The sequence below is a fragment of the Arachis ipaensis genome, chromosome B1 (genome assembly GCF_059453495.1).
Source record: "Arachis ipaensis isolate K30076 ecotype BB chromosome B1, ASM5945349v1, whole genome shotgun sequence".
NCBI classification, from domain to species: Eukaryota; Viridiplantae; Streptophyta; class Magnoliopsida; order Fabales; family Fabaceae; genus Arachis; species Arachis ipaensis.
Genome location: NC_142436.1, coordinates 138,133,457 through 138,147,452, shown reverse-complemented (window position 1 = coordinate 138,147,452; position 13,996 = coordinate 138,133,457). Strand labels below are relative to the sequence as shown.

The following is a 13,996-nucleotide window of genomic DNA, read 5'->3' as shown; positions in this document are numbered from 1 at the left end:
ACTCAGAAAAGATGAAAAACACTACAATAGTTCTTTTGATTTTTTTTTTTTGTTTTTTAGATGTGTTCTTTTTTCTTTGTATGAATGAACATTAGAAATTAAGATTTATAAAGGAGTATAAGTATGATTGATTGTACATGAATAATCAATTCGATGTTATTTTAGTTTTAAATTATTTAAATTTATAAATATAAGTTAGCTCAATTTTAAAATTTGATTAATTTAAAGAGATAGATTTTATCCAACATAAAAAAAAAAAAAGGATATTTAAGTTATTTTATAAAATTAAAAAAATTTATTTTTATTTAATTAAAAGAATATTTTAATAAAAATAGTGATATAATAAATATTTTAAATAAAAAATTATATGCTAATGTAAAAAATATTTTAATATTTGTGTATATTTAAAAGGTATCGAGACATATAAATTTATCTTCATAACAAACCAAGCGCCTTTCATAAATAGAAATCCGAACAAACAATTTTTGATTTGTTAAATAGTTTCTCACATAAGAGTTGTCTCCTTAGATTTTTGGAAGAATCCAATGTCGAAAACGCTGAGACGGAAGTTGTGAGTGAGCTGAAGTGGCTACTAGAGCAGAAGCTTGAAGTCGGCCAGGACAAGGAGGCGCTCTCCAATCTCCATTCACACCTTTTGCAAAAAAATTATTTGTAATTTGCTTCGTCGGAATGACGAGGCGAAGGAACAACTTGCCAAGTATCAAGAGTTGTCACCAAAGAAGTTTGAAGTGGAGGTAGAGGACCGCACAAGAACTCGATTCTCTTGAACGCGATGCTTTCCAGAAAATTGCTCAACTTCGCGACTCTTCTACCCCTCCTTCTTCTCAACAATTCAATCTACAACAACACCATTTTCGAAAACCACCGTCTGCCAACCATTCCCAACCCTTCCCACCAAACCCCATTTCCGATTCCGTCCTCAGAGGGTAAAGTTATCCTCTTTTTTCCATTTCATGTTGTCCCCATTATGTATTGTTCATGGGGTTTATCTAGCTTTGCTTTCCTTTTTGCTCTTGTTGGGTTAAATTTGTCTTTTGCTGTGTGGGTAATTTTGTTAAAGTGTTGTTCATGTGTGTGTATGGCTGTATGCCTCATTTTAATGTTAGAAAACAATGCAGAAGAATCAAAAGATGTTTGGTACTATAGTCTTTACTCTTTAGTATTCTTCCCTGTACTCTGTGGTTCAGTTTTTGGAAGGAGCACTGCTCATAGTGTGTTTGTATTGCAATCCAGGAGCTAGAGCATTACCCTCCTCATTGAAACCAGGGACAAAACAAGGTATGCTTCTTTCCTTCAAAACCTTAACATTTGTTTCAGTGTCATTGTTTATGGCTATATTACTTGTCTCTAATTCTATTTATCTTCCATAACAAAAAAAAAAAAGGTTATAAACTTAGATGTAATTTCTTCTGGTTTTTGAAATATCATTTGTTGTTCTATTAGCATTTGCTTTGGATTTTGGCTTTATATGTAACCAGATGAGCCTTCTAAAGAACTGCCGAAGTTTTCTGTCAAACTTTTTCTTCATTCCAGTGGGCATGTTGCGGTGAAATTCCAATATGACCAGGTTTCACATGCTAACTTCATCAAGAGTATGGAATTTTATATTTATATCGAAACATTTGAATTTTCCATAATTAGGGGCTATGTCTTTGGCCTTGAACAAGTTCCTGCATACTCATTCTTTATAGGCTATGTTTCGTGGCAGGTAATAATTTCTGCTTTTCGGAGAATCCCTAGAGCTTCTTGGAATGCAAAAGAAAGGTATCTTCCCCCCCCCCCCCCTCTCTCTCTCTCTCTCTCTCTCGCTCTCTCTCTCTCTCTTCCAGCAATAAGTGCGTGTGTTCATCCTAGCACGGTTTTCTGGATTGGCTGTTGTGAGGGCTTAGTTACTTGAAAATTTTTGAGTCTGCAGGTTATGGATGAGAAATATCTAATTATAAAGTTCAGAAACTGGTGTTATTATTTTCTATCTTAATGAGAATTGAGCTTGGCTTATATAATTCCTTTGGGGGAAGCTGGTCAAGTGTTTGGGATTCCATCCATATAGTAGTTGTTATAGCAAAGTAAATTTTTGTTTCGCAGTACATATTTTTCCATGTTGATGGTCCTTGTGCTTTGTCACTTTGGCATTATTCCATCCAAATTTGTGTTTTGCATCTATATCTCGAGACTAGTATAGCATCATGCAGTTCTGGTTATTTATGTTTGAGCTAGTTATGGAACAGAATTCTTGTAATGTCCCAAACTTTTTCTAAAATATTTTATATTTGATTTCTTTTATTGTTACCCTATCCTTTAATTTTATCCAAATTTCCTACACTACCCTTATTCTTTTTACCAAAACCTAACCCTAATGCCTAAATTAAACCCACACACTCTTACTCTCACATAAGCATACACTCTGAAGTCTGAACAAAAGAAATAGAGAAAAGGGGGTGAGAAAGTCACCGAGGGAAGAAGAGAAGAAGATGACGGCACTGGCAAAGCAAAGAGAAGCCGTCGCCGCTGTCGAGTTATAGAGGCAGAGGGAGAGACGAATAAGGAGAGAGATGGATAAAGAGAAGGCAGCACCACTATCGTCGCTGCTGGGACTCATCGCTGGAGTTACGGTCATCGCCGTTGAAGGGGCCGCGTCGGACGGAGACATTGCCATTGCTGAAGCTCACCGCTGGTGCAACCCGAAGCTATCTCCGCCTTTACTCTGCTCCACTGCGGCTGACCCCTACCTCTCCCCTGTTCGTCAGAGCTTGTAGTGTTGCTGCGGGAGTCACTCCAGAGGAGAGGAACCACCGCCACCGTTATTCTGTTGTGTCCTTCACCGTCGACGTTGGAGAGGGTCACCGGAGCTGCTGATGCTCCATCCCCTTGTTTTCTTTGGTAAGACTCATCTTGTCCTACCTTGCTTAATACCCCCTTTCTGCCTTTGCTCAATTTTAAACTACCATAGGCTGTTGGATTTGCTGCCATCGTTACCGTGGTTGTCCCATGTTATTGTTACTAGGGCTGTTGGCATTACTGCAGTGAGAATTGAAATTGTTGCTACTACCCAATCCAAATTCTGCACTCTTTCGTACCATTTAATTCGGCACTCCGGGTTTGGTCTATTCGGTCCCTTAGGACCACGCTGTGAGTAGGCTTTACATTTATAATTGTTTGATTGTGCATCTATAATTATTTTGATATATATCAATTATGATTTTTGAATTATACTCACTATATTTGTTTTGAATGATTTTAAATGGATTAGAATAGTTGATTTTTTAGAATTAAATAATTCGTTTTTATGAAGTTTATACTTTCAAAACTATACATGAGACTATATATATTTTTGAAGAAGTTTTGTATTATTCTAAAATGTTTGATTTTAATTGAAAATCTGTTTTTAAAGCATTGAAGTATTTGTTAGTACTCACTTTAAAGGTTGTGAAATATATTTGAAATTTCTTATGATTGAAAAAGTAAGATTGGAAAGATTTCTGATGAGAAAGTATAATATGATTTGATTTGATTTGATATCTTATATATTTGAAAGATCAAGGATTTATTGTATTTGAAACTATATGTTTTGAATTGGTTTGGAGGCTCGTATTAGAAAACCGTAGTTAACGGCGGTTATGACGTTAACTTAGATGCATCTAACTCAGACTCCAGCTAGCAGGGGTGTTGCTAGCCTAACGTGTAGGCCACACGTTAGATCTGTTATTCTGTTAGGACACACGAGAGGAAAGGGCTACCCATTGAGGTGGAGCCGCCCACGTGTGGACTTTTGATTTGATTTCTGTATGAGAACTCCCTTATTGATTCGCTTATTATGATCAATTACTATTTTCTAATTAAGAAATTACTTTAATAATAATGTTATATGGTCTCATGTGGATTATAAATGTATTGTCTAGTCACTGAGTTGTAAAACTCATTCTGTTTTTCTAAAAATATTTTTCAGGAATAAATACTTGAATATGTGAGCTCTCTATCCAAGAATTATGATCTACAATAAGTATTTGTTTCTTGTTGAGTTCCTAGACGTTGTATGCTCCATATGTCACAGACAGGATCCACTCATATTTATTTTATTTTTTGTTTGTTAAAAATATGTAATTATTCATTTTAAACATTGTAAATTTATTTCAAATATTTGTAATTTTCTTACTCAACTTATATTTGAGTCGGTTAGGCTTGTTTGGGGATTATTTTCCTAAGCGCCGATCATGGCTCATTTTGGGCCGTGACAATTCTTGTATGTCTTGACAATATTCTGGTTATTTATGTTAGTTATGGAACATAATTCTTGTATGTCTTGACAACATGCTTATTTTGGGCATATAAAATTATTTTCTATTTACATTTTATAGGGTTATTGATATTCGAAAAAGTGGACTCTGGATTTCATTTATTTGAACTATGTGATTGTTGTTTTGATTATGAGTATTTTACTAAAACTTCCACTTTGAAAATGGTTCAAAAATTTGCTCACCAATTTTTATTGGTAAGATTGTGGTAAGTTTTCTTTCTAAAATTAGGCTATTTGACTTGGAAATGATAATATGTGCTCTCCATATTTGGTTTGCGTCTGAGGTGGTAAAATCTATTCAATATTGGTTTCTCTTTTTTATACTGCAATTGGAGGTGGTAAAAGACAAAATTAAGTCTCCCAAATCAAAAGATGAGTCTGAATCTCTTAAATTTACTCAAAAGAATCTGATTAATAAGGTTTGCATGGAAGAAGCCCTGAACATAATCTTGACTTGTACAATTTGTTTGGAAGTTTTTCTTATTACCTAGAACTATGATAGGTCTATAGTTTTTACTGCAACATTTTCTCAGGCCTTGGCCAATATTGGAGTAGTTTAAATCATTTTGACTGGTATATGATCAAAACTGAATCATGATATATTCGATTCCAGATATATACTAATTCTGCAGATGCCAAGATTCCTGCTGTACTTGAATATCTCGGAACTGTCATTGAGGTATTGCTCCCCTCCGCTGCTTCAAAGCAATAAAATGTCAACAAAGAATTAGTGACTGCACCTGTATGTACTATAAGAAAGTCAAGTTAGGTTCTCAACTTCTCTAGTTTCTCGGCCATCTCCTTTGATTGGTGTCCTTCCATGATGCATGGTCTTTTGTCATCCAATAGTTTAAAATATGTTCAATGTTGGTTAAATTGGTCTTTTCTTATTGCTTTTATTGCAGTCGGTGCCCCTTAATGTAGGACCATAAGTTGAATGAATTAAATTGGCCGAACAGTGTAGTGAAAATGTCAGCATATAACATTTTAATACGTATGCCACAATTATTATTGGTGTCAACGTTGGCTGGTCTGAGTGGTGACCAAAACAAACACGAACTGTAAACTAGACTATATGTTAATTCTTATATTTCATCCATCTTCCTGTCGCCCCAAATCATTGTGTATGCTTAATTTGAAAGTTTGATTGCTTCAATTTTTTTTCTCTTGCATCCATCTTTCTATTTCATATAGGCTAGTGGTGGTTATCACGTGTAATATGTTGTGATCACTGCAGGCAGGTTGCAAGTTTCTTATATTTGCGCACCATCAGCCAATGATAGATGCGATACATGAGTGCCTTCTTGCAAGACCATTTCAATTTTACTCATTTTTTTTTATATTGGAAATTATAGACACTTAAAAACTGTTGAAATTTTCCAGAAGAAAAAAGTGGGTTGCATCCGATTGATGGAGGTACACCCGGTGCATGAAGCCAACAATTGGTTAGGATTTTAGGAAAAGGATTATATCAAAGCGGCTGTGGTATGGTGGTATTTTTCGTTGTGCATTTCTTCCATGTGTTTCCGTTATAAGCATCTTTTCTGTTGTATGGGTTAGTATTTGTGCTTGAGATAATGATTTCATGTGACACATAATCATGCAGCTATCCATTAAAGCTGGGGGAGTTGGATTAACTTTAACTGCTGCAAGCTTTGCAGAACAATCCTGGACTCCAGGTGACCTGATTCAGGTCAAAGATCGTGCTCATAGAATTGGCCTGGTATTCTCACACTCATTAAGTAGAAAGGAGAGAGTTGTTACTAGTTGCATGACAACATTAAGAAAACAGATAATCTCGAATGAAAAGAACTCTCACATCAAAATTTTTGAGTAGCAAAGACAACATGTGCTCTTCTGTTTTTTTGACTAGTTAGTTCTTGTTTGCAGGTCTCATCAGTAAATATATACTAATTGTTGGCAAATGATACGGTTCACGACATCATATGGTAGGTTCTGTTATTTCTGCAGTCTTTCGCTGTTTGGTATAGCATTGACTTAACATTTATTATGCATTGATGATATAAATTTTTACATCATAGGGATGTAGTGCAATTCAAACTGGATAATTTGGGGCAGGTACATTTCTACATCTTCTTGAACTATCATATGTAATGCAAAATGTACATAATGCTTAGCTTCAAGGTTTCCATTCTGGTTTATATTCATATTTTGTCAAGATTATACTCAAGTAGTATTTGAGAGTTACTTTTTGATGTTTTTGAGAAACCATTCTGAATTTTAGTTATTGAAAAATCAGATGTTAGATGGCCATGAGAACACCTTAGTTGTGCCAAATAATCAGCCATTGAGTAGCCCTGCAAAGCATACTACTATTGAGCATAGCCCTTCAAGGCAGAGAACTCTTGACCAGTTTGTCAGAAGATGTGATAACGTGGACCGAAACGGCCCTGTCAGTCATGACTTGCAAGATATGCAAAATGGATTTCCATTTTCGCAGATACGTGGCCAGGGGCAAGTGAATAGGAACATAAATGTTTATGTCTACATGCAGAACCAGATGTGCTTACATGGGGAATTCACCATTGATGACTCAAATGCCTTTTGAAGCTGAAATCCATTGTACAACAAATAATAGATTTTGAATAGAACTGACTACACTAAACTATGTTGCTTGTGGTGGAGATAATGGTTTGGTTATGTGAAATATGTATTGGAAGAAAATGTTGATAAAGTCACCCATCAGATTTTAGGTTTCCACTTCTTGTTCTTAACTTTTTGCTTCCCTGTCTTTTGTTTTAGTTTGGGGCTCTGTACAGAGTAGTATATTATCATATATGAATGAGACTTGTAAATTTCTTTACTCCATATGCATGTACCATTATATTTTGTAGCAATGATCATCTTTGAAAGAATAGACTCATAGAACCCCTCAATAGCACTTTGTTTAAAACTGACCACTACATTAGCTTATTTTGTTTAGGAACATGACCTATTTTGATAATGTTAAAAAAATAATGTCAGGAATGACATTAAAAAAATTAAAAATAACATCATTATTTTCCTTCAATCATTTAGAAACTTGATTTGAATTTTTATAACCCGGACGGAAGATTATTTTTGCTTTATCATCATTCTTATTATTTTCTTGTTTTCTTAATCAAATCAATAATGTAATCAAACGATAATATTATAAATATGACTCAAATCAAATTTTTAAACTAAATTTTTCAAACAAGAGTCATTCTAACTTTGTGAAACTTCAATTAATTATTTAAAATGCATCATGTATTTTGAAAGTTGAAACAGAAAGCAGAGGTAATTTTGTATGATGAGCTAAAGAGAATATAGACACAATTCAAGCAAGGTCATATTTCTGAAAGACATTAATATTTAATTCATTGTTCATTCATAATCTTATTGAAAACGACTAAGGATGATAACAAGCCACAAGAAATAACAAGAAACGTTACTATCTTCTTCCCTTACTAGGTGGCCAAACAAACGCGTGGCGCATATGATGACCAAACTTGGAGATCTCCATGGTGTAGGCACTCTTCTTATGGACAGTCACTTGTAAGAAATCTCGCTCCATGGGAGGAGCCCCACCCTCAAGTTGCAATGCTGCAAAGTCCACTGACAGTGTGAAAACTGAGAAGCATAGCGCCGATGAATTAGATTCGAAATCATATAGACTTCCAGAGAGTATTGCACACAGCTTGCCGTTGCCAAGGTCAACAAAATTTAACCTGGAATCTCCTCCCACACTGGGTTGAATACCCTCAAAACACTCATCAAGGTATTGATATAATGCAACACGGCTATTCCGGTGGTTAACGAGAATGGCAAGGACCTTGTTCAAAGGTGTCTTAGGAGGAGGTTCCACCACATATTCATTTGTGAGGCAAACGGTGTAGTTGCTGCTGCCAAGACCCGGAAGGGACACAGAAATGTACGGGTGATAAGTAAAACTACTGTAGTTACCACCCGCAAAGGTGTCTATGAAGTTCGAAAGATTGTTCTCAGCGGCCGGCTCAGTCGTCCAATTCTCTTTTATGGGGTCGAAGCGGGCCAAACAGGTGTCTCTATTTCTGCTCGATGAAAGAAAGATGTTGTTGTCGAGGAGGAACATGTTAAATCGGAAAGGTGGGTCGCTGACGGTCGGAGGAGCCATTAAGGGTTTCCAAGTTCTAGATCCAGAACAAAGAACGTAACAGTCAGGTGAACCTTTGACCGGTGATTCCATATAGAAGTAATAAACATCGCCTGAGCCTGGCGTGTTTGCCATGAATGCTTTGTCAAAAGGGAGCGGTGCATCATCCAGTGATTCCGCACGCTCAAAACTGCCCTCCCCAAATTTGAATTCGTAGATAGGATAGGAGACACTCGCACTCCCGATTCTACCCGGCCCCCCGGACACCATATAGATCTTGGAGTCGAACTCGAAAGGATACGACAAAGGCTTTGGAAGTTTCAAATCGAAATCGAACTCTGGTGGAGGCAAACAAGTCCAATCTTTGACATCAACTTCTTGTTTCTTTAAATTGCTTAGTTTGATCACGAACAACTTTTCATACGACACAAGGCAAAGGCACGCTTCCTTCGCCATTTCAACCTGCTCCGTTTGTCGTTTTTTGACTCAGCAACATCCAATTCCGCCATCACTCTCTCCGATCGAACGAGATCGGTGGTGCTGCGGCAGCAAAATGCTAGGAAAGCACTGGAAAGTTAAGGGCTGTGAGGTCCCTCAGTGAAATGCCTGCACATGAGGATAGGAGCTTCTTGCTCCATGCAAAAAGGAATTAAAAAAAAATGATAAAATATATTTGTTGCCAAAGTCACTCAAATACGTTTAAAACGAATATTTTTAAATAATTAAAATTTAATATATATAATTGATGAAACTATGTTATTTTTATCAAAATTAGATTAAATAAATTGATTTGGCCCAAAAATCGGTAAATTATATCTTGAATTGGTCTAAATTAAATTTTTCTTTTATAAAAAATAACTACAATATCCCTATTATAAAAGAAGACTAAAATACTCTTATTATTATTATATATATATAAAATTTGAAAACCCCTAAATTTTAACCTCTTTTTTTTCTCTATGTCGTTATAGAGTTAAGATTTAGAATTTTTAAAATTAATATTTATTTATATATAATAGAAATATTTTAGTCATTTTTTATAATAGAATTATTTGTCATTTTCTATAAAAAAAGAATATTAATTTAGATCAGTTCAAGGTTTGGTTTATCGATTTTTTGGCCAAATTAATTTATCTGATCTAATTTTGACAAAAATAACAGTATTACATTTTAATTAATAAAAAATATCTTTAAAAAAAAATTGTTTTAATTATCTTTATCTGAGTGGTTCCCTTTGTTGCCGCTGAAATTTGACAAAAATTTTAAAAATATTTTTAAATTTTATTTGTTTTAATTTATTTTAATAATTTTGTTTAATTTTTTTATAATAAATATATTCTTAGATAGTTAAATTTTTAAAAAATTTTATATTAATCCATGCACAACAATTATATTTAATTTACTTACGTTAAAAGTTAAAAGTTGTTCTTATGTAATTATTATTAAATAAATTCTATATTTTTAAAAAATTTATTATTAAAAGTATATGTGAAAGTATAAGAAAATAATAATGATCGTAAACAATGTGAACAATAAATTTAAAATAATAAATTAAAAATTAAAATTTAGATTCTTAATTAATTATTTAATTACAAATTTTAAAATTTAGAAAATTAGAATTAATAATTATACATATTCGCACTACATACGGTTACTTTTAATTTTACCATAATCTTCCAATTTCTTGTTCATGCTCAAAATTTGTCGTCGTCAATATTCGGTCCACTCCCAAAATTCGTCGTCGGTACCGGAGACAGCCATTTCGATGCATCAAATACTGCCATTTTTCCTAACGATGTTCAGCCGCTGCCCTGTGCACGCCGCCGCAATAATCTCATCCTGCGCCACTGTAACCCCTATAGCCTGTCGACGCTAATGCATCCCACCCCAATACCACTGCAACTTGACCGCGCACCGCTGTCTCTCCGCAGCCCATGCAGACGCAGCCGTGAAGAGAATCAATTCCGTCTAATTGGATAAGAGTAACTATAAGTTATCATATTTTTCTTTTTTACACCTCTTCCTACAATATCTAGATAATAGAATTAACAAAGAATTTTTTTTTTATCAAACTTATACAATATATTACTACTCATAGCCAATTTAAAGAAAGTAATTTTTTATGAAGCTGATTTAATCTATCTCTATAACTCCCTATTCTATTGAAAATTTTATATTTATTACAATTCAAATCATTTCAAAAACCATTATACTTTACAAATCCATCTCTATAACTCCCTAATTCCTCGCATGCAGATTTCATTTTACATACAAAAAGGAATGGTTATTCTCATTGCAAATTCATTATTATATTTTATTTTACATACAAAAAGAATGTTCATTTTACATATAAAAGGAATGGTTGTTCTAGTTACATATAAAAGAGATGCTTATTCTTGTTGCAAATCCATTATTATATTTTATTTTACATATAAAAAAATGAATGTTCATTTTACTTACAAAAGAAATGATTGTTCTAGTTGCAAATTTAGTGGGAGGCTGGTGGGACAACAATAATACTAGAGTTTTGAGAATGATTAAAATTTTGAAAAGATAAGGTAAAAGAATTCTTTTATTTCAATTGGGTGAAAAACTCATAGAGGACATTCAAAGACCATTAATGTAGTTTTGGTGGGGTCAAAAACTTGATGAACGAAAATTACAGTGGATCAGTTGGGACACATTGTGTAGACCAAAATGTCAAGGAGGTATGAGTTTTAAAGATCTCAAAGCTTTTAATCTTGCAATGTTGGAAAAACAAGGGTGGCGATTTCTTACAAAACCTTATTCACTGGTTACAAGAGTCTTTAAAAGCAAGTATTTCAGACACTGTGATTTCTTGAAAGCTGGTGTTGGGAATAATTCTTCATGGGCATGGATAAGTCTACTGTAAGGGAGAAAAATCATTAAACAAAGAGCAATTTAGAAAGTAGGGAGACAGAGCTCAATAAACATTTGGGAAACAAACTGGGTTAACAATGAAGGGACCTTACTAGCCAAACTACACATTCAAATTCAGCCAAACCTCATTTGGATTTCTCAATTGATGACAGACACAGGAGAATGAAATTCTCAATTAATTAATAATTGCTTCCCAACAAAAATTGCACAGTCAATTCAGAGTCAAGATATATGAAGACGGTGATAAATTGATATGGAGCAAGGAAAGAAATGGAGCTTACTCGGTCAGTTCAGGTTATGGAATTGCTTTCCAGTTATACCATCCTCCAATTGAATTTTTTGCTGATAGATTTAAGAACAAAGCTCTATGGAATTCTGTATGGGACTTGGAGACGCCAGAAAAAGTGAATGTTCATATGTGGAAAACGCTCCATGGAGGGCTCCTTGTCCGATTGAAACTGCACAAAAGAATAGCTACAATCTCTGAAATATGTCCTCGATGCAACCAAACTCCAGAGTCAATTATGCACTGCTTCGTCTCTTGCCCACACTCGAAGGTTGTTTGACAGCTTGCTGACATGCATGGAGGAATTGGGAAGGAAGATGATGAGGCTTTTTGCACATGGTGGATAGAGGTTATAAGGGGGCCGAACAAAAGATCTAATACTCGGATGAGGAGTAGTTTAGCAGCAACCTACTATGGAGAATATGGGTAGCAAAAAACAAATGAATTTTTGAAGAAAGAAAAATGGCACCTTAAAAAGTATGGAAAGAAGGAGTGGAACTTAATGAAGTATATCGTTTTAAAACCAAGCTAATGCAGTAGCACTAAAGTTTTCTTTTTTCTCTTAATGTTTGTTTTATTATCTGATTTTTGGGATGACCCTTTCTATTCCTTGTGTGCGTCCTGTAAAGACTTCTTTGTACTCATTTTCTCAATGAATGCAATCCTATTTTAGTTAAAAAAAAATTGGGTGATTTTTTTATCTTTAGTGGACTAAAAAATAGATTAATCTCTACATACAACCAATTAAGGCTTACAAGTCTTATAAGTCCTTTACCCTCCTTTACCCTCAAACGCACCTCTTGTGGCATCTGTCTTTCATGCGCCTCTTTAACAGAATATTAAATCAATTCAAATCAATTAACGCACGAATATATAACTTCCAAATTTCAAAAGATTTCGTTTCCTTTTTCGAGTTTCTTGCCAAATTTCTTCGATCTCCTTACGTGCGTTTATCACTGGTATCTTCTTCGTCATTTACGTGAGTTTCTCTCTCTATACTCTAGCTTCATTTTTTTTTCGATTTTTATGGTTTCTGAAATCAAGCTTTGAACTCGTTTTGAAAATGAATGATTCAACTTCAGATTGTCAGCTGAACCAGGGCGAAGTGGATTTTGAATTTGAATTGAACGAAGTTCTTGAGGTTTGATTTAGTTTCAGTTAATTATTGAATCTGAATTTGATGCAATTAGTCGTTTATGATTGTCTAGCTGAATAATCCGTGAACATTGATTGTGAAGTTAATGCGTGAACATAATCTATGAATTGAATCTAATGTACTATTTTTGATTAATTTTCTACATTTTATACCAGACGTTCGGGTGTAGATAAGAACTTTTTGGGTGTATTTTAGGGAAGTTTGGGTATATTTTATGGAAGTTTGGGTGTATTTACAATTTATGACTTTTCTTGTTATTTTAGTTGAGTTGTTGTTGTTCGGGTGTAGATCAGGAATTCTTGGGTATATTTTAATTGAATTGTTATTTTTTTATGACGTGCAGAAACTCTATAGTATATCCTTGTTTTTAACATGGTGTATTTTGCAGCCCCTCTGTGTTGTTGATGACCAGTTTGTTCCCAAGGTTGGAATGACTTTTAACACCCTTGAAGATGCTACAAAATTTTACAAGGACTATGCGAAGGCTGCAAGTTTTTCTACAAGAGTTCGGACCACAAATAAGAAGGGAAACGAAATTAGAATCAATTGATTACATGTAGCAGAGAGGAAAAATGAAAATCTAAAATATCTCCGACCGAGAAGACAAATACCACAGCTGGTTTAAATTGTCCTGCACGAATTTATATACACACATTGAAAGATGTTGGTGCTTGGATCATTTCGAAGGTCGTGTTGCATCATTTACATCCTTACTGTCCAACTCAGGCAGAGATGCTCAAACAGCACAGGGAACTAAGCATGTCCATTTTGTCGTACAATAGAGAATAACGAGGAGGCTGGTATCAGACCAAGCAAAACTTACCAATCATTCGTTGCTGCAGCTGGGGGTCACCGCGAGTTAAATTTTATCGAAAAAGACGTGAGGAATTACATCACGAGAGAAGTGCGGAATGTTTCGGAATAAGAAGATGCAAAGGAGTTCGGGAAATATTTATTAAGAATGAAAGAGAAGAATCAGAATTTTTTTTCGAGCTCGAATTGGAGGACGATCAGTCGATTAAGCTGGGTTTTTGGGCCGATGCAAGAAGCAGAGCTGCCTTTGAATATTTCAGAGATGTTATTTCATTTGACACCACCTATAATACAAACAGGTAATATGCTATTCTTGTTTATGATGGTAAATTAATGTTGTTTTATGAATCTGCTGCAGAGGTGTATATTGGATGTTTTTGGGTGTATAAATTTATTTGTTGGGTGTAAGTA

The 13,996-nt window shown here is 34.5% G+C and overlaps 1 protein-coding gene and 1 pseudogene across 11 annotated transcripts; one reads left to right on the top strand and one right to left on the bottom strand.

The window, feature by feature from the left end:
- Positions 1–438: 438 nt before the first annotated feature.
- LOC107636018 (uncharacterized) lies at positions 439–7,144 on the top strand. Of its 11 annotated transcripts, none has more exons than XM_088501874.1 (10): positions 439–947; positions 1,255–1,299; positions 1,500–1,588; positions 1,730–1,785; positions 4,929–4,994; positions 5,699–5,800; positions 5,922–6,038; positions 6,206–6,264; positions 6,358–6,394; positions 6,576–7,144. In XM_088501874.1, the coding sequence occupies exons 1-6, from the start codon at positions 794–796 to the stop codon at positions 5,724–5,726; spliced, it is 438 nt and encodes a 145-aa protein (XP_088358000.1). In that variant the 5' UTR covers positions 439–793; the 3' UTR covers positions 5,727–5,800; positions 5,922–6,038; positions 6,206–6,264; positions 6,358–6,394; positions 6,576–7,144. The 11 variants fall into 11 exon arrangements, 10 of the variants coding, with proteins under 10 accessions (XP_088358000.1, XP_088358002.1, XP_088358001.1 ...); XM_088501876.1 differs by having other exon boundaries at positions 5,699–5,808; positions 5,922–6,008; XM_088501875.1 differs by having other exon boundaries at positions 5,699–5,808.
- Positions 7,145–7,748: 604 nt separating this feature from the next.
- On the bottom strand, positions 7,749–8,962 carry LOC148578562 (uncharacterized; annotated as a pseudogene).
- Between the last annotated feature and the right edge of the window lie 5,034 nt (positions 8,963–13,996).

Coding starts and splice junctions, on each gene's coding strand:
- LOC107636018 (XM_088501871.1), top strand. CDS start 794: ATGCTTTCCAGAAAATTGCTCAACTTCGCGACTCTTCTACCCCTCCTT. Junction 948..1,254: donor TCCGATTCCGTCCTCAGAGG/GTAAAGTTATCC, acceptor ATTGCAATCCAG/GAGCTAGAGCATTACCCTCC. Junction 1,589..1,729: donor TGAAATTCCAATATGACCAG/GTTTCACATGCT, acceptor GTTTCGTGGCAG/GTAATAATTTCTGCTTTTCG.